The sequence below is a fragment of the Elephas maximus genome, chromosome 11, assembly GCF_024166365.1.
Source record: "Elephas maximus indicus isolate mEleMax1 chromosome 11, mEleMax1 primary haplotype, whole genome shotgun sequence".
Lineage (NCBI taxonomy): Eukaryota > Metazoa > Chordata > Mammalia > Proboscidea > Elephantidae > Elephas > Elephas maximus.
This window is the reverse complement of record NC_064829.1, coordinates 25,580,980-25,603,004: the sequence shown is the minus strand read 5'-3', so window position 1 is coordinate 25,603,004 and position 22,025 is coordinate 25,580,980. Positions and strand designations below refer to the sequence as shown.

At 36.4% G+C, this 22,025-nt stretch overlaps 1 protein-coding gene across 11 annotated transcripts in view; it reads right to left on the bottom strand.

The window, feature by feature from the left end:
- ARHGAP28 (Rho GTPase activating protein 28) overlaps positions 1-22,025 on the bottom strand; it is a 220,327-nt gene that overhangs the window by 14,489 nt on the left and 183,813 nt on the right. For 10 of the 11 annotated variants that reach the window (XM_049902497.1, XM_049902504.1, XM_049902495.1 and 7 more), the window contains 4 exons: positions 7,320-7,517; positions 6,891-7,004; positions 4,799-4,855; positions 2,882-3,006 (listed from right to left, as the gene is read on the bottom strand). In XM_049902497.1, coding sequence (XP_049758454.1) covers positions 2,882-3,006; positions 4,799-4,855; positions 6,891-7,004; positions 7,320-7,517 — 494 coding nt within the window. The remainder of the gene's footprint in view (positions 1-2,881; positions 3,007-4,798; positions 4,856-6,890; positions 7,005-7,319; positions 7,518-22,025) is intronic. The other variant, XM_049902496.1, reaches the window with a different exon arrangement.

The window sequence follows — 22,025 nt, the reverse complement described above, 5'->3', positions numbered from 1 at the left end:
ACTGATTGGTTTAAAGTCAGGAAAGGTGTGCGTCAGGGTTGTATTCTTTCACCATACCTATTCAGTCTGTATGCTGAGCAAAAAATATGAGAAGCTGGACTATATGAAGAAGGACCGGGCATCAGGATTGGAGGAAGACTCATTAACAACCTGTGTTATGCAGATGACACAACCTTGCCTGCTGAAAGTGAAGAGGACTTGAAGCACTTACTAATGAAGATCAAAGACCACAGCCTTCAGTATGGATTGCACTTCAACGTAAAGAAAGCAAAAATCCTCACAACTGGACCAATGATAATGATAAACAGAGAAAAGATTGAAGTAGTCAAGGATCTCATTTTACTTGGATCCACAATCAACACCCATGGAATCAGCAGTCAAGAAATCAAAAGATGCACTGCATTGGGCAAATCTGCCGCAAAAGACCCCTTTAAAGTGTTGAAGAACAAAGATGTCACCTTGAAGACTAAGGTGCACCTGACCCAAGCCATGGTATTTTCAATCACATCATATGCATGTGAAAGCTCGACAATGAATAAAGAAGACCAAAGAAGAATTGATGCCTTTGAATTGTGGTGTTGGCAAAGAATATTGAATATACCATGGACTGCCAAAAGAACGAACAAATCTGTCTTGGAAGAAGTACAACCAGAATGCTCCTTAGAAGCAAGGATGGCGAGACTGCATCTTACATACTTTGGACATGTTGTCAGGAGGGATCAGTCTCTGGAGAAGGACATAATGCTTGGCAGAGTACAGAGTCAGCGGAAAAGAGGAAGACCCTCAACAAAGTGGATTGACACAGTGGCTGCAACAATGGACTCAAGCATTACAACGATTGTAAGGATGGCGCAGGACGGGGCAGTGTTTCATTCTGTTGTGCATAGAGTTGCTATGAGTTGCAACTGACTTGATGGCACATAACAACAAAAACAACAGTTCTAATGGGGCAGTTCTACTCGGTCCTGTAGGGTCGCTATGAGTCGGAATTAACTCGACGACACTGGGGTTTTTTGAACTAGTTAAGAGAATGGGTAGGGCAAGATCTTTTGAAGAAGTTGGTACAAAATTGGAGTCTACTAGCAGTCATTGAATCTAATTTATTTTCAATAGAAACATTTTTTTCCACAAAAGGTCTGCATGAGAGTGTTGTCACTTTTGTAATACATATAAGTATGAACCCATTGGATGGCAAATCTTTCAAATGGAATTTTGAGTCTTTATATGGAGCCCTGGTGGAGCAGTGGTTAAGAGCTTGGCTGCTAACCAAAAGGTCAGCAGTTCAAATCCACCAGCTACTCCTTGGAAACCCTATGAGGCAGTTCTACCCTGTCCGATAGGGTTGCTATGAGTCAGAATCGATTCGATGGGAAGAGGATATGACTGCCCAGTTGTAACTATTTACAGAATTGCAGGTTCCAGGCCAACTGCATAGACGAGTGTGTGTGGGGGGCTACTCTTGGCCTCTGTCTACTCTTTTCCCCTCTTTCAAATGTAAGCTTTAAAGTGTATACACAAAATACATACAACTTGGTGAATTTTAACTGAGTGAACACATCATGTAACCAGCTCCCGTGTCTAGAAAAATAGCTTCTTAGAAATGCCTTCTTCATATCATGCCTTCTCAGTCACTGTCCCTTCCACCCCCACCAGAAAACCACCATCCTGACTTCTAACACCATTAATTACTTATATTTGGCTATTCCCATTTTTAATTGACATTTTTGTTGAGATAGATTCACATGCAGTAGTAAGAAATAACACAGAGAGATTCTTTGTACACTTTGCCCAGTTTTCCCCAATGGTAACATTTTTCAAAACTATGGCATACAGTATCACAATCAGGATACTGTCACTGATAAGATCCAATCTTATTCAGATTTTCCAAGCTTTACTTTTATCTCTGTGTATGTGTGTGTCTGTGTATGTATTAAGTTGGTGTATCTACTACTACCACAGTCAAAATATTGAACAGCTCCCATACTACAATGGTTCTTCCTGTTGCCCTTTTAGAACCATAGTCATATCCCTACCATGACACCTGTAAACTGCTTCCTGCCACCCCATGTCTGGCAACTACTAATCCATCCTCTAGTTATAAGATTTTGTCATTTAAAAAATGTTATCCAAATGGAGTTATGCAATATGTAACTTTTAGCAATGGGTTTTTTTCATTCAACATGGCTACTCCTCATTAATATACTAGACAGTTTCTTTTTAAGAATATCCAACAGAGTTTTCTAGACACGATCAAACCCTATTTGCTCTCCAATGGATAGATTTAAAGTAGTGCTTCTCATCTTTTAAAAACATCATGGCAAATGTTTACCCTTGAATATGCATGTCTAAATAAAAATTATTTGTATTTATGGTCTTTTAATGTGATATTACAAATATGTAAAGAGAACTTTCTTACATATCATTCTGATACCAAAGATTAGTAATAGCATATTTTAAAGAAAACATTTATGGTGCTCCCTTCACCACATAAAATCTAATAAAGGCATGTTAAAGCCCAATGGAGTGTGGAATAATGATATTCCTAAAAAGTTTTCATATCTACTAAACTAACTTGCTATATTCTTCATTCTGAAACAACAACAAAAAAGTAAAACTCACTGGATAAATGAGGCCACCAAAACAAAAGATACCTGATGAGAATTCCATTTGTAGAAATTTCTTTAAAAAACAACTTTCATTACAGACAGTAGATAAGTCTACTGTCTACTAACTTCTTTCTCTACTTCTGACTCTTAATCTAATGGTTAAGTAATAGATTTTTAATTTTTCAAACAGGATAAATTTGGAAATGTCTGAAAAGTTACTTATCTGATAAAAATTCACTTTTTTTGTGCAAATACTTTCATTCACTTTTACTCACCTGTTCTCACATTGAAATTTTGCCAATATGTCTTTGGCTTTAGTTTGACTATTAAGCTGAATGGCCATGGATACCTTGGAGAGAAGTGGAGCATGGACCCTTATGACTCCTTCAGGTACATCAGACTGCCAATGAGAAAAAAATGAAATATATTCTGTCAAATTAGGATGGATATCAGTGCAATGATTGCATTTAAGGGACAGCATGAAACTCAGAGGCAAGAATTGAGAAAACTTGTAAGTATAACCAGTACTTAACTAGAAGAAAACACTGCTTTCTTTTCCACTGGGAGACTCACTAACGACTAAAGTTAACCCGGGATTTTACTTTTGTAAAATGCTTACTCTAACGCCTTAAAGTCATGAGAGAAGTAAAACTGGATCATGATGAAAATATAATGTTTCTATCAACACATTTCCTTAGACAATGTCCTAAATAAGCCTGCTTTAAGCACAGGAAAACCCTGGTGGCACAGTGGTTAAGTGCTACGGCTGCTAACCAAGAGGTCTGCAGTTCGAATCCACCAGGTGCTCCTTGGAAACTCTATTGGGCAGTTCTACTCCATCCTATAGGGTCAATATGAGTCAGAATGGACTCAATGGCAGTGGGTTTTTAAGCACAACTCTGTACTTCTATATATACTGAGATCAACCATCTGAAAATTTTAAGGATCAATTAGAAAATATGGCTTCTTAAAGATCTTCTTTCTTTAATTAAAAAAAAAAAAAAGCAGCCATTAATGACTGGCCCGCATATTTTGGGGTGATAAAAATGTTCGGTGATTAGATACCGGTGATTGTTGTTCCACACTGTATCTTTTGTTTTGAAGACTTCATTTACTCAATGAGTTTTACTTTTTTTTAGAATGAAGAATATATGGGAACTTGAAACCTGACTCCTCAAAGTTTGCTGATAACACTGTTATATCACAGAGTGTCAGAAATGGGTGTTAATGATGTGGGTGGGAAAAGGGTGTTAATGATGTGATTGACCTGGGCCTAGGGGTCAATCTAAATGGAATTCTAAAAGAACAAAAAAGTTGCCTTCAAGTTGACTCTGACTCATGGTGACCCCACATGTGTCAGAGTATAACTGTGCTCCACAGAGTTTTCAATGGCTGATTTTTCAGAAGTAGATTGCTAAGTTTTTCTTCTGAGGTACCTGTGGATGGACTCACACCTCCAACCTTTTGGTTAGCAGCCAAGCATGTTAACCATTCAAACCACCCACAGACTCCTGTTCAAAGAAGAGAGCTGTCTAATTAATAGAAATTTCTGTTTTTCCAGAATTAACTGGAAAATTTTTTGTTTCAAAACTTAAATAATTTTAAAATTAATTTTTTTTTTATCTAGAAGATGAACAGAAATAAATTTTACTTGTTTGAGGACCTGGCTAATCCTCAGATATTCTTAAACGATGGCATTGTCCATGTAGAAGGTTTACGTGAGTTGACTCAACACACATCCTAGAAAAAATATTTTAAAACAAGGCCAGTACTTACAAGACCTTCTTAATATTACCAGCATGCCAGGGAATAGATAATGTGGGTTTTGGACTTGGGGGGGGGGGGAGGGGTGATAGAGTGCACCTGGCTAATTGAAGCCAAAATTGTACTCCTACAATGCTCATTTGATCATCTCATATCCCTCCTCTTCCAGCTTACCTGAAGCCTTTGCAAGATAAATTCCATATTCCTGACATTATTGGACCTATGATCATAATAATCTCAGTTCCCCCATTACTTACTATTACACTCACTTAGATACAAATGATCATTTAGTAGATTCCCTGTACTATTCCTTCATGTGTCACATTAAAAATTTCAAGTTTGACCAAAATTATACATGTATATGTTTGGTGTAGGCAGAGAATACTACATAAGTAGTTAATAGGGAGAAAAGGAAATTGTTTTCTTACCACTCTTCTTGAAGAGGGTGATTTTTGTAGTACTTTTGAAGTCTTAGGGCTTGTAACCTAAAGAAAAAGCATTTAGTTTTTAAAATTAATGTTGAGAAAACAAGTGTATGATCTGTTGTGTGAGGAAGGGAGAACATGGATTCATATTTGCTTGTATATGCATGGAGTATCTCTGAAGTCTGCACACCTGCATGTGGCTTTGCACACACACCCTGTCATTAGTGATATTATTTGTCCCCCAGAGGGGAAGTCAGAAGCAGCCAATTTTTAGTCTATAGTCTTTTGTACCTTTTGAATTTTGTAACATATTAATGAGCTGTCTATTTCAATCAAAATTAAGAATTAAAAAAATGCTACGAGGACTTGAATAGACGTTAGTCAAAGAGGATGTACAAATGGCCAATAAGCACATGAAAAGATGTTCAATGTCATTAGTCATTAGGGAAACGTAAGTCAAAACCACATTGAGACACCACTTCAAATTCATTAGGATGACTATTTTCAGAAAAACAAAATGTGGTATTTAAGTACAATGTAATATTATTCAGCCATAAAGAGAAATGAAGTTCTGATACATGCTATGACATGGATGAGCCTTGAAAACATTATACTAAGTGAAACTGGTCAGACACAAAAGGACAAACATTCTATGATTCTATTTATATGAAATGTTTAGAATAGGTAAACCAATAGATGGAAAGTAAATGAGTAGTAGTTATGGGGTTTCTTTTCTGGCGTAATGAAAATGTTCTGTGATTAGACAGTGGTGATTGTTGTACAACATTGTAAATATACTAAAATCCATGGAATTGTATACACTAAAATGGTTTAAATGGTGAATTTTAAGCTTTTGGACTTTTAACTCAATCAACACTATTTTTTTTTTTAATTTCCAAATAAAAGTGTTGGTTCTGTTTGATTTGAAGTGACTTTGCCTATTATAGGGTCGCTATGAGTCGGAATTGACTTGACGGCAGTGGGTTTTTTTTCTTTTGGTTTTGCCTATAATCAATAGGGCATACAGCCATTCATCCTGATTGTGATAAATCAATAGTAACACTTCTCACCGCCTTGGCATTTACTATTCCCTTTCCCTGAATGGGAAGCCCTGGTGGCATAGTGGTTAAGAGCTACCACTGATAACTAAAAGGTCGGCAGTTTGAATCCACCAGGCGCTCCTTGGAAACCTTATGGGGCAGTTCTACTCTGTCCTTTAGGGTCACTATGGGTTGTAATCGACTCGAAGGCAACACATTTGTTTTTTTTCCCCTGAATGAACTTTCTTTCCCCCCTTTTCTCCCTTCAAAATGATATCTATGTTCAAGATATAGCTCAAATGCCACTTTCTCAGTGAAGTCTTTCCCAGTTTCTCATGTTGGAGCACACTTCTTTCTCCTCTGCATGGCCCCAGCACATGGTCTGCACCACTGGTCTGGTACTTACTGCCTGCTGCTGGGTGTACTCATGGTTGTTGTATATATTTTTCTCCCATACTAGACAGGTATAAGCTCTTTTAAGCCTAAAGTAAATTTCATGTATCTCTGCATCAAGGTCTCAGGCAATGCCTGACATTTCTCAAATTAAATTAAAACAGTAAAGATAAATTTTCTAGAACCTATTTCTATTATGTATCTCCACATAAACAATTATGCTAAAACAGAACTTCTTTGCAATTCAGTGAATTTAAACTAAACAATTTGAAGGTTAGATGTTCTTTTATTAAATCTCTTTCCCTACTTATTAGATATATTGGAGACTATATTCCTCCTAAATCTAGGTCACAGGGACTACAATATCAACTTTAGCTTTTGTTAGAACCATTTTAGCCTTTCCAGTAAGTACCCAACAGAACACTAAACAATGATGTAGGTATTTCAAGTACTTTAACCAAAAAGCCCATAATTGAACAAAATGGAAAGGCTACCGTATTCTGGTATGGACACAGTCATTACAATTTTTATTTTCGCAGGACTGTTCAATACTTCATGAGAATACAAACTTTTTGGTTCTAAAATTACAAGCTACTTTGTGTCTCCCTTAAGAAGTAAAAATTTGGGTAATAAACACTATCTGTGCACTTATTTGTCATTACCTCTCTTTCTATGGTCTTCCGCCTTAGCAGTTTTTTTACACTTGGGAGCTGCTTCTTTAACAACATGGTGGCTTCATTCATTCTTCTTACTTGAGTGATTAAGAAAGATGGAACCTGGAGAAGAAATACAACTTGACTAGAGGGAAAACACTTGACTTACAGTTACTTCCCTAGTAAATCTTGCCTTCATTTATGGTAATATCCTAGCCACTCAATGTTCTGGAACCTAAAAGGTAATACTGGGCCTTGTAAAGATTAGAAAAAAATTTAAGAGCTCCCGTTTAAAAGGGAGAATGTGTTAAGGATATAACCTGGGATTATCCTCCTATAATCTAAAAAATAGGATTTGCTTATTCATGGAGCTTTACATCTTCTGGATGCTGATGGACTTCCAAGGAGAACTTAAACAGTCATCACATTGTTACTCACCTTCCACAAAATTTTCTGGTACTTAAGCATTAGGCGAATTATGTGGGCTGCGGTGTTTGCTAACAGTAATTCTTCATAATCAGAATGTTTGCTTCTACTGAAGAAAAGGTTTGGTGCCATAACAGTAGAAATGTTCCACATACTCATTCGGTTTTTTGATTCATTGGCAATTACTTTATTGAAGAATGTCATGAGGGCCTAACAAGAAACAGCATCATGTCACACTCTTGTAAATTATCAAAAGGCACCACTGATTGCAAGAATTTATTTCAATACTCATGCATTGTGACTCTGGAAAATTATCAGAAGTACGGAGGTGTTAAATGTGTCCTGTTTCTCCTTTAACTGCTTAAAAGTGTGAATAAAAAATGTGAGTAGTTTATTCACTTGTCTGCTTCATAAAATGGCTCAATTTTTATGGAGTTTAGTATACTGGAGTCTCTATAAATAGCAGCTTGCATTTTCATATTTTCTTTTATCCTAAAATAGCTTGACAAATATTAAAATTAAAGAGTAAGTCAGGAAGACAAAACGCTCCAGCTCAAATAAACATGAAATGCATTTTACTTTGAAGAAAAAAAAAAACAAACAAAAAAACCCACTGCTGAACAGTATCTCCTCTTTCCCTGGGAAAGGAAAACCTGCTTAAACAGCAAGAGTATCTGATTTCTGAATCAAATATGAACTTAACTGAAAAACTTTAATTTTTTACTTTTTGGGTGCCATTTTTCTTGTGCTTTTAAATTTTGGAATCTTCAGCTGACCAAAGGGAAATATTTACATGCAGCTGTTCTCAGCATTAAAAAGAAGAAAGATTTGAGAAGGATTTTAAAAAAGGCTGGTAGAGACACTGAAGTACAAATGTTTATCAGAAGCTCTTAAAATTCACCAGCAGACTGAAATTCAAAAAAAGATGCCTTCCAAGTTTGGCTTCTACTACAGTATCTGTGATAATAAAATGTATAGCACATAATAGTAATAATGTTGCTGTTAGCAGCTGCTGACTCATGGCAATCCCATACATGACAGAACAAAATACTGCCTAGTCCTGAGGCATCCACGTGATTGGTTGTAGATCAGAAAATTGTGATCTATAGGGTTTTCATTGACTGATTTTTGGAAATAGATCACCAGGCCTTTCTTCCTAGTCTTCTTAGTCTGGAAGTTCTACTGAAACTGGTCCAACATCATAGCAACATGCTTTACTGACAGATAGGTGGTGGCTATGCATGAGATGCATTGGCTGGGAATCAAATGCAGGTCTCTTTCATGGAAGGGAAGAATTCTACCAATGAACCAGCAATGCCCCTTAATAGTAATAATATTTATTGAGGGTTTATTATGAGCCAGGCATTATTCTAAGTACTTTATATGTGTTCACTCATTCACTCATGTTATCATCATTCCAAATCCTGTGACAAAGGTACTATTATAAACTTTATTTTACAGATGAGGAAACTGAAGCACAGAGGGATTTAGTAGTTTTGCCTAATATTAAGTGGTAGGGCCTGGATTTGAACTGTGGAAACCTAATTCTTGAGCCAGAGCTCTTGATCACTATACCACCCCAATTTCAATCTTAGCTCCAGTCACAATTTAGAATGCAAAAAAAAAAAAAAAAAAAAAAAAATGTGTATCTGTGTGGTAATAATATCTTCATAAGTCCCACAGATGTGGAGCCAACATGGTGCCCTAGACAGACGCATCATGGCATCTTTCTGCAGAATCAGATGACCTTCCAGTAGAAGAGGCAGTGGAATACCTGATATAGAATCCAAAAGGGTAATAATTAAGGCCCTCCAAGGAAAGACATTAAGGAAAATACACACAAAACAGAGGAAAAAACACACGAAATCACTTAAAACACAGACAAAACTGATGAAAACATACCCCAAAATAAGGGAAAACAGTAACAATTCAATAGAAGAATTCAGAAAAATAACAAAGAATAAAACATCAAAATAAATAATTAAATATCTTAAAAAAAACAGGAACTAGAAATCCAAAAGAAAAACGACAAAATTTGAGAAATGGACAACTTAAAGAAGGTTTTAGGAGCAAATCTAAAACAACTGAAGACAGAATCAGAAGACTGAAAGCAAATCCATGGGTGCCACTTTGAATGGGGAAAAATCAGAGAAAAGAATCAAGAAAAATGAAGAAAACCTAAGAATTATATGGGACACAATCAAGAGCAAAAATTTGCACATGATCAGAGTTTCAGAATAGAGGGAAAAAATGGAAAACACAGAGAAGATTCTTGAAGATTTTCTGACAAAACACTTCCCAAATATCATGAAAGATAAAAAGCCAACCATCCACAAAGCTCAACAAACCATGTATAGGATAGACCCCAAAAGAAAGTCACTAAGACATATCATAATCACACTTACCAAAACCAAAGACGAACAAAGAATCCTGAGTGTACCTGGAGAAAAATGAGAAGTCACATACAAAGGGGAAACAATAAGACTAAGCTCTGATTATTCAACAAAAACTATGCAGGCACAAAGGCAAAGAGATGACATATAAAACCTTGAAAGAAAAAAACTGCCAACCAAAAATAATTTACCTTGCAAAATTCTCTCTCAAATACATTGGTGAAATTAGGGCATTTCCAGGTAACCAGATATCAAGGGACTTCACAAAAGCCAAACAAAACTTACAAGAAATATTAAAAAGAGTCTTTTGGTTATAGAACCAACATCAGACAACAACTGGAGTCTAGGACACAGGACAGCATTAGCCAGATACCAACCTGTAAAGAATTCTTGATAACAAAACAAAGCTAAAACACTTAAAACAGGGAAACAAGATATCAGCCTGTAAATGATGACAAGGTCAAAACAATAAAAGGGGTTATAAACAGTGTAGGTATAAAACTTTCAAATGGAAAGTCAAGGTGAAATCAAGATATAAAAGGTGGGTTCAAACTTAGCAAGATTAGGGTAAGTTACAAGGTAACCACAAACCTGCTCATCAGAATAAAAAAGAAGTCTCAGTAAGCGAAAAATCTATAATAACAAAAGAAAAGAAAGGAAAACCTACAAACAAAAGGAATTTAGCACAGGAAAGTAAGAGAAACAAAGAAAATGTCAGCACACCACCCCCCCTCCCCAAAAGGCACAACAATATGACAGCAACAAACTGATACCTATCAATAATCACACTAAATGTAAATGGCTAAAATGCACCTGCAAAGAGACAGACAGTGGCAGCATGGATAAAAAAGCACAACCCATCAATATGCTGTCTACAAAGACACAAATATATTAAAAATCAAAGAATGGAAAAAATATACGAAGCAAACAGTAACCAAAAAAGGCAGACGTGGCAATACTAATCTCAAAGTAAAATAGACTTTAAGGAAAAATCAATCATAAAAGACAACGAAGGACATTATATAATGAGTAAAGAGACAACCCACCAAGAAGACATAACCTGAATAAATATCTACACACCAAAATACGGGGCTCCAAAATACATAACAGAGTCTAAAAGCACTGAAAAGAGAAATAGACAGTTCCACGATAACAGTAGGAGATATCGATACATCACTCTTGGTAAAGAACAGAACATCCAGAAAGAAACTCAACAATGGTACACAAGTGTTAAAGGTCAAAATCAAACAACTTGACTTCATACAAATATATAGAACAGTCCACCCAACAGTAGCAAAGTATATATTATTTTCCAACGTACATGGAACATTTTCCAGAATAGACCATATTTTAGGTCATATAGCAACCCTTAATAAAATCCTAAACATTGAAATAATACAAAACATCCTCTCCGATCATAACACCATAGAAGTAGAAATCAATAATAGGAAGAGCAAGGAAAATAAATCAAATACATGGAAACTGAATAACACCTGGCTTAAAAACCACTGGGTAATGGAAAAAAATCAATGAGGGAATCAAAAAATTCCTAGAGTTAAATGAGAAATGAAAACTCATCATACCAAAACCTTTGGGACACAGCAAAGGCAGTGCTCAGAGGTTCAATTTATAGCAATAGATGCACACACCAAGAAAGAAGAAAGGGACAAAATAAATACATTAGTTTTACAACTCGAACGAATGGAAAGAGAACATCAAAGAAGCCCACAGTCACCAGAAGAAAGGAAATAATTAGAGCAGAAATAAATGAAAAAGAGAACAGGGAAACAAAGAGAAAGAATCAAGACCTAAAGTTGGTTCTTTGAAAAGATCAACAAAATCAACAAACCACTGGCCAAAGTGACAAAAGAAAAAAAGGAGAGGAAGCAGAGAACCCAATAAGAAATGAAATGGGGGACACTACAACAGACCCAACTGAAATAAAAAGAATTGTAACAGTATACTATGAAAAACTGTACTCCAACAAATTTGAGAATCCAGAAGAAATGGAAAAATTTCTGGAAACACACTACCTACCTAAACTAACACAAGCTGAAATAGAAAATCTGAACCGACTCATACAAGAGAAGAAATTGAAGAGGAATTAAAACTCCCAACAAAAAAAAGCCCGGCCCCTGTCAGCTTCATTGGAGAATTCTACCATTCAGAGAAGAACTCACACCAGTACTACTCAAACTGTTTCAGGGCATAGAAAAGTAAGGAATACTCTCAAATTCATTCTATAAAGCCAGAATAAGCCTGATACCAAAGGCAGGCAAAGACACCACAAAACAGAAAATTACAGATCAGTCTCTGTCACGATTACAGATGCAAAAATTCTCAACAAAATTCTAAACAATAGACTTCAGCATTGTATCAAAAAAAATAATACACCACAACCAAGTGGGATTCACACCAGGTATGTAAGGTTGGTCCAACATTAGAAATCAATCAACGTAACTGACTACATAAATAGAACAAAGGAAAAGAATTACATGATCAGCTCAACTGACACAGAAAAGGCATTTGTGGTAAAGTCCAATACCTATCCTTGATAAAAATTTTCAATAAAATAGGAATAGAAGGGAAATTTCACAACATAACAAAGGGCATCTGTACAAAACAAACAGCCAACATCATTCTCAATGAAGAGAGGCTGAAAGCATTTCGCCTGAGAACAGGAACAAGACAAGGATGCCCTTTATCACCACTCCCATTTAACATTGTGCTGGAAGTCCTAGCTAAAGCAATAAGGCAAGAAAAAGAAATAAAGGATATCCAAATTAGGAAAGGAAGAAGTAAAACTATCCCTATTCACACATGATATGATCCTATACATACAGAACACTAAAGATTCCCACCCCCCACCAAAAAAAATGGAACTAATAGAAAGATTCAGCAGAGTAGCAGAATACAAGATCAACATACAAAAATTTATTGGATTTCTACACACCAAGAATGTGAACTTCGAAAAGGAAATCAGAAAAACAGTACCATTTATAATACCTCTAAAAGATAAAAATACTTAGGAATAAATCTCACCTGGGATGTAAAAGACCTATACAAAGAAAACTACAAAACACTATTGTAAGAAACCAAGAGACCTACATAAATAGAAAAGCATACCATTCTTATGGATAGCAAGACTCAATGTTGTGAAAATTCAATTCCAGTCCAAAAGCTAACAGGATTCTTTAACAAGATGGAAAAACTAATCACTAACTTTATATGGGAAGAAAAGAGTCCCCGGAGAAGCAAAGCATTACTGAAGAAAAAGAGCAAAGTAGGAAGCCTCACACTACCTCTCAAAACCTATTACACAGCTGCAGTAGTCTGAACAGCCTAGTACTGGTTCAATGACAGACCCATAGACCAATGGAACAGAATCAAGAACCCAGATGTAAATCCATCCACCTATGGCTAGCTGATTTTTAATAACCAAAGTCCATTAAATGGGACAAAGACAGTCTTGTTAACATACACTGCTGGCAAAACTGGATGCCCATCTTCGAAAAAATGAAACAGGACCCATACCTCACACTATACACAAAAACTTACTCAAAATGGATCAAAGACCAAAATATAAAACCCAAAATGATAACAATCACAGAAGAAAATATAGGGACAATGCTAGTGGCCTGATACATGGCATTATGAGAATACAAACCATAACTAACAATGTACAAACATCAGAAGATAAACTAGATAACTGGGAGCTCCTAAAAATTAAACACTTATGTTCATCAAAAGACTTCACCCAAAGAGTAAAAAGAGAACCTGCAGGCTGGGAAAAAAATTTTGACTAGGACATATCTGACAAAGGTCTAATCTCTAAAATTTATAGAACACTTCAACAACAAAAACACAAATAATCCAATAAAAAATGGGCAAAGGATATGAATAGACACTTCACAAAGAAGACATTCAGACATACGAGGAAATGCTCACGATCATTAGACATTAGAAAAATTCAAATTGAAACGACAATAAGATACCATCTCACCCCAACATTATTGGCATTAATCAAAAAGAAAAAAAGAAAAGAAAGAAACAGAAAATAACAAATATTGGAGAGGTTGTGGAGGGATTGTAATTTTTATGCACTGCTGGTGGTAATGTAAAATTGTACAACCACTATGGAAAATGATATGAAACCTCCTTAAAATGCTAGAAATAGAAATGCCATACGATCCAACAATCCCACTCCTATGAATATATCCTAGAGAAATAAGAGGAATCACATTAATAGATACATGCACACCCATGTTAATTGCAGCATTATTCACAATAGTAAAAAGATGGAAACAACCAAAGGGTTCTTTTAATAAATTTAAAAAAAAAGAACGCATCCGTTGAGTTGGAACTGACTCAATGGCACCTAAGAGCAACAATATCTACAATCAGATGCATTCTTTATTTTCATTTTTGGTAAAAGAACATTGTTGAGACAAAGCCCAAACGCAAGGTAATCTATTTTCAGGTTTTGAAAAATTACCAAATTATATCAGAAACAGACATTCTTATGTCATAGCTAATCAACATTCTTGGGGTGAAGATCAGCGGTTCTGAGGCCAGAAATGATAGGAGGGATTCAGTAAGATTAGGGGATGGGGAGAGCAATGGAGCAGAGAGAAATGGAGGAAATAGTCCAGGATGTATGGGTGCATATTGATGATAATTAAAAATGGTGATTTTATAATCTGACATAGATGTTTTTGCAATGTAGGGAAAAAGGTCCTCAGAACATTGAAATGTCAGATAAGAGGTAGCACTAAGAATCATTCTGGTTTTCGGCATTGTATTCACTGACCTCAAAATTATGAGGACTTCACTTATATGAAATATCTAGTACAGGCATGTGTATAGAGACCTAAGGTTGCTGGTGGTTACCTGGGGCGGGAGGGAGGGAGAAAGAAGCACTCATTTCTTAGGGGACACTGAGCTTCTATTAAGGATGATGGAAAAATATGGATATAGACAGTGGTAATAATTGAAAAACAAGATAAGTATGATAAATGCCACTGAATTGTACATGTAAAAATGTTGAAATGGCAAATATTTTGTTGCATGTATATTTACCACAATAAAACAGACACAAAACTTTATGGGACAGTGATGTTATTATGTAAAAGAAGACAACATTAAAACAATAAATAGGACTAAGAAATGTAATCATAGACATTCCACATGGAGGGGAAATTATGGTGATACAAAGAAATAAAAGTTATGTTTAAATTTAGAAAAACAGGGGTAAATAATAAGGTAGCCACAAAGGAGACTAACTATCCTACTCATCAAAATAAAATACAAGAAAAAAAATAGAGACTCAGCAGAAACACAATCAACAACAACGAATATGAGGAAAGGACAATATATAAAGATAATCTACTCAGCACATAAAATTAAGTGGGAAAAAGAAACTGTCAACAACACACAAAAAAAGACATCAAAATGATAGCACTAAATTCATACCTATCCATGATTATGCTGAATGTAAATGGACTAAATGCACCAATAAAGAGACAAAGTGTAGCAGAATGGATTAAAAAACAAGATCCATCTATATGCTGCCTACAAGAGACACACCTTAGACTTAGAGACACAAACAACCTAAAACTGAAAGGATGGAAAAAAATCAAGCAAACAACAATCAAAAAAGAGCAGGAGTGGCCATATTAACTTCTGACGAAATAGACTTTAAAGTTAAATCCATCATAAAGGATAAGGAAGGACACTATATAATGATTAAAGGGACAATATACCAAGAAGACATAACCATATTAAATATTTATGCACCCAATGACAGGGCTGCAAGATACATAAAACAAACTCTATCAGCATTGAGAATTGAGATAGACAGCTCCACAATAATAGTAGGAGACTTTAACACACCACTTTCATTGAAGGACAGGACATCCAGAAAGAAGCTCAATAAAGACATGGAAGATCTAAATGCCATAATCAACCAAATTGACCTCATAAACATATATGGAACACTATACCTGACAGCAGCCAAACACACTTTCTTTTCTAGTGCACATTCTCTAGAATAGGCCACACATTAGGTCATAAAGCAAGCCTTAGCAGAATCCAAAATATTGAAATATTACAAAGCATCTTCTCTGACCATAAGGCTATAAAAGTGGAAATCAGTAAAAGAAAAAGCAGGAAAAAGAAATCAAACACTTGGAAACTGAACAACACCCTCCTCAAAAAACTGGATTATACAGGGAATTAAGTATGGAATAAAGAAATTCATAGACTCCAAAGAGAATGAAAACACTTCCTATCAGAAACTTTGGGACACAGCCAGGCAGTGCTCAGAGGTCAATTTATATCAATAAATGCACATATACAAAAAGAAGAAAGGGCCAAAATCAAAGAATTATCCCTACAACTTGAATAAATAGAAAGAGAGCAACAAAAGAAACCCTCAGGCACCAGAAGAAAACAAATAATAAAACTAGGAGCAGAACTAAATGAAACAGAAAACAGAAAAACAATTGAAAGAGTTAACAAGACCAAAAGCTGGTTCTTTGAAAAAGCAACAAAATTGATAAACCACTGGCCAAACTGACAAAAGAAAAATAGGAAAGGAAGCAAATAACCCAAATAAGAAATGACACGGGCAATATTACAGCAGAACCAACTGAAATTAAAAGAATCATATCAGATTACTATGAAAAACTGTACTCTAACAAATTTGAAAACCTAGAAGAAATGGATGAATTCCTAGAAACACATTACCTGCCTAAACTAACACAAACAGAGGTAGAACAACTAAATAGATCCATAACAAAAGAAAAGATTGCAAAGGTAACCAAAATAACCCCAACAACAAAAAAAAAGCCCTGGTCCGGGCAGTTTCACCACAGAGTTCTACCAAACTTTCAGAGAAGAGTTCACACCACTACTACTAAAGCTATTTCAGAGCATAGAAAAGGACAGAATACTACCAAACTCATTCTATGAAGCCACCAGATCCCTGATACCAAAACCAGGTAAAGACACCACAAAAAAAGGAAATTATAGACCTATATCCCTCATGAACTTAGATACAAAAATCCTCAACAAAATTCAAGCCAATAGAATTCAACAACATATCAAAAAATACTTCACCATGACCAAACGGGATTCATACCAGGTATACAGGGATGGTTCAACATTAGAAAAACAATCAGTGTAATCCACCATAGAAATAAAACAAAGACAAGAATCACATGATTTTATCAATTGATGCAGAAAAGGCATTTGACAAAGTTCAACACCCATTCACGATAAAAACTCTCCGCAAAATAGGAATAGGAGGAAATTCCTCAACATAATAAAGGGCATTTATACAAAGCCAAAAGCCAACATCATCCTAAATAGAGAGACTGAAAGCATTATCCTTGAGATCGGGAAACAGACAAGAAAAAGCCCTTTAATACCGCTGTTATTCAACATTGTGCTGGAGGTCCTAGCCAGAGCAATTAGGCTAGATAAAGAAATAAAGGGCATCCAGATTGGCAAGGAAGAAGTCAAAGTATCTGTATTTGCAGATGACATCTTATACACAGAAAACCCTAAGGAAGCCTCAAGAAATCTACTGAAACTAATGGAAGAGTTCAGCAGAGTATCGGGATACAATATAAACATACAAAAATCAGTTGGATTCCTCTACAACAAGAAAAAGAACATCGAAGAGGAAATAACCAAATCGATACCATTTACACTAGCCCCCAAGAAGATAAAATACTTAAGAATAAATCTACCAGAGATGTAAAAGACTTATACAAAGAAAACTACAGTACACTTCTGCAAGAAACCAAAAGAGACCTACATAAGTGGAAAAAACGTACCTTGCTCGTGCATAGGAATACTTAACATTATAAAAATGTCTATTCTACCAAAAGCGATATATACAGTTCATGCAATTTCGATTCAAATTCCAATGACATTCCTTAATGAGATGGAGTAATAAATCACCAACTTCACAGGGAAGGGAAAGAGGCCCCAGATAAGTAAAGCATTACCGAAAAAGAAGAACAAAGTGGGAGGCGTTACTTTACTGATTTTAGAACCTATTATACCCTCATCGTAGCTGAAACAGCCTGGTACTCGTACAACAACAGATACATAGGTCAATGGAACAGAATTGAGAATCTAGACATAAATCCATCCACATATAAGCAGTTGATATTTGACAAAGGCCCCAAAACAGTTAAATGGGGAAAAGACAGTCTTTTTGACAAATGGTGCTTCATTAACTGGATATCCATCTGCAAAAAAATGAAACAAGACCCATACCTCACTCCATGCACAAAAACGAGCTCAAAATGGATCAAAGACCTAAATACAAAATCTAAAACCAAAACGTCATGGAAGAAAAAATAGAGACAACATTAGGAGCTCTAATACATGGTAAAAACCGTATACAAAACATTACTAACAATGCAGAAGAGAAACTAGATAACTGGGAGCTCCTAAAAATCAAACACCTATGCTCATCCAAAGACTTCACCACAAGAGTAAAAAGATTACCTACAAGCTGGGAAAAAGTTTTTAGCTATGACATTTCCAATCAGCACCTGATCTCTAAAATCTACATGATACTGTAAAACCTCAACTACAAAGAGACAAATAACCCAATTAAAAAATGGGCAAAAGACATGAACAGACACTTCACTAAAGAAGCCATTCAAGTAGCTAACAGATACATGAGGAAATGCTCATGATCATTAGCCATTAGAGAAATGCAAATCAAAACTACAGTGAGATTTCACCTCACTCCAACAAGGCTGGCATAATCCAAGAAACACAAAATAATAAATGTTGGAGAGGCTGTGGAGAGATTGGAACACTTATACACTGCTGGTGGAAATGTAAAATGGTACAACCACTTTGGAAATCAATTTGGCACTTCCTTAAAAAGGCAGAAATAGAACTACCATACGATCCAGTACCCCACTCCTTGGAATATATCCTAGAGAAATAAGAGCCTTTAAAGGAACAGATAGATGCACACCCATGTTACTGCAGCACTGTTTACAATAGCAAAAAGATGGAAGCAACCAAGGTGCCCATCAAAGGATGAATGATAAATTATGGTATATTCACACAATGGAATACTATGCATCCATAAAGAACAGTGATGAATCTGTGAAACATTTCATAACATGGAGGAATCTGGAAGGCATTACGCTGAGTGAAATTAGTCAGTTGCAAAAGGACAAATATTGTATAAGACCACTATTATAAGAACTCAAGAAATAGTTTAAACAGAGAATATTCTTTGATGGTTATGGGGGGGGGAAGGAGGGAGGGTGGGAGAGGAGTATTCACTAATTAGATAGTAGATAAGAACTACTTTAGGTGATGGAAAAGATAACACACAATACAGATGCAGTCAGCACGAGCGGACTAAACCAAAAGCAAAGAAGTTTCCAGAGTAAACTGAATGCTTCTAAGGCCAGCGTAGCAGGGGTGGGGGTTTTTGGGGACCATGGTTTGAGGGGACATCTAAGTCAATTGGCATAATAAAATCTATGAAGAAAACATTGTGCATCCCACTTTGAACAGTGGCGTCTGGGGTCTTAAATGCTAACAAGCAGCCATCTAAGATGATTAATTGGTCTCAACCCACCTGGATCAAAGGAGAATGAAGAACACCAAGGACACAAGGTGATTATGAGCCCAAGAGACAGAAAGGGCCACATGAACCAGAGACTACATCATCCTGAGACCAGAAGAACTACATGGTGCCCAGCTACAACTGATGACTGCCCTGACAGGGAACACAACAGAGAACCCCTGAGGGAGCAAGAGAGCAGTGGGATGCAGACCCCAAATTCTCATAAGACCAGACTTAATGGTCTGACTGAGACTGGAAGGACCCTGGTGGTCATGGCCCCCAGACCTTCTGTTGGCCCAGGACAGGAACCATTCCCGAAGCCAACTCTTCAGACATGGATTGGACTGGACAATGGGTTGGAGAGGGATTCTGGTGAGGAGTGAGCCTCTTGGATCAGGTAGACACTTGAGACTATGTTGGCATCTCTTGCCTGGAGGGAAGATGAGAGGGTAGAGGTGGTTAGAAGCTGGCAAAATGGACACAAAAAGAGATAGTGGAAGGAGGGAGCGGGCTGTTTCCTTATGTGGAGAGCAATTTGGAGTATGTAACAAGGTGTGTATAAGTTTTTGTGTGAGAGACTGACTTGATTTGTAAACTTTCACTTAAAGCACCATGAAAATTAAAAAACAAAAACAAAAAACTTTATGGGCTCTTCCCAACACATTCCTACCTCTAATTCATTTCCAAAATTTCAAATACCTGTTGCACAAATACCAAATTTCCTATTGTATATAATATTGTTATCGTAATAGCAAGAGGAATTTTATATTTACTGACAGAAAGCAAAGATGTTACTTTTTTTAAAAAAGGGAGTGATATTTGGGATGACTATGTTCTGCTGCTATTCATAAGGTTTTCATAAGGTTTTTTAGAAGTAGATTGCCAGGTCCTTCTTCCTAGCCTGTCTTAGTTTGGTAGCTGTCCATTGTGGGTGACACTGCTGGTATTTGAAATACAGGTGACAAAGCTTTCAGCATCACGGAAACACAAAAGGCACCACAGCAGAACAAAGTGACAAATGTGTTGTGGAATGCGGAAATTACGGAATATTGTTAGTATCACACGCAAGCAAAATTTTGCTGAAGATAATTCAAAAATGGTTACAGCAGTACATTGACTGCCAGAAATTCAAGGCAGATTCAGAAGAGGACGTGGAACGAGGGACATCACTTCTGATGTCAGATGGATCTTGGCTGAAAGCAGAGGAAACCAGAAAGATGTTTACCTGTGTTTCATTGACTACGCAAAGGCATTCAACTGTGTGGATCATAACGAATTATAGATAACATTACAAAGAATGGGAATTCCAGAACACTTAATTGTGCTCATGGACATAGCTGTACATAGAACAAGTGACAGTCGTTTGAACAGAACCAGAGAATACTACGTGGTTTAAAATCAGGAAAGGTGTGGTCAAGGTTGTATCCTTTCTCCAAACTTATTCAATCTGTATGCTGAGCAAATAATCCAAGAGGCTGGACTATACGAAGAAGAAAGTGGCATCAGGATCAAAGACTACAGCCTTCAGTATGGATTGCACTTCAACATAAAGAAAACAAAAATCCTTACAACTGGAACAATAAGCAGTATCACGATAACGGAGAAAATACTGACGTTTGTCAAGGATTTCATTTTACTTGGATCCACAATCAATACCCCTGGGAGCGTCAGTCAAGAAATCAAATGACGCATTGCATTGAGTAAATCTGTTGCAAAAGGCCTCTTTCAAGTGTTACAAAGCAAAGATGTCACTTTGAGGCCTAAAGTATGCCTGACCCAACCCACGGTATTTTCAGTTGCCTCATATGCGTGCTGGACATGAATAAGGAAGACCGAAGAAGAATTGATGCCTTTGAATTATGGTTTTGGTGAAGAATATTGAATATACCATGGACTGCCAGACAAACGAACAAGTATGTCTTGGAAGAAGTACAGTCAGAATGTTCCTTGGAAGCAAGGACAGTGAGACTATGTCATTAAGTACTTTGGACATGTTATCAGGAGGGCTCCATCTTGGAGTAGCACATCATGTTTGGTAAAGTGGAGGGTCAGCAAAAGAGTGGAAGACCCTCGATGAGATGGATTGACACAGTGGTTGCAACAAGGGGCTCAAACACAGCAATGATTGTGAGGATGGTGCAGGACCAGGCACTATTTCGTTCTGTTGCACGTAGAGTCTCTATGGGCCGGAACTGACTTGATGGCGCCTAACAACAACAACAAAAATAACAATTTTCCTGATCTGTAAAACAACAAGCTTCTATCAGATTATCTTTAAAATTGAGAGTCTAGAATTCTTAAAGTTAAATTATTATCATAAATTATAAGACATAAACATCTCATTTCAATCAGTAATTTGAGGTTTCCTCTCCATAGACACTTTGGAGTTTTTGCTGCTAGATTAAGGAGACTAGGTGAGGACCAACAATGATAGAGTTTCATATTTTACCAGTTACATAATGGTTTCATTTTCTTCTGACATTATTCCATTTAATTCTTTCATCTTTATTTCTTCTCCTCCCCCTCCACCTAGCCCAGTGCCTGGCACATGATAGACACTTGGCATATGCTGCTAGGTTGAATGAAAGAATCCTAAATGTCCAAAGAAGATGTTAAGATTTATATTCCTTTGTGTCTTCCTCAGAAGAACAGCAGTGGGAACAATCAAAGGCAATAGGTGTGGAGAATGCTCAGATTGCTCAGTAAGTTGTC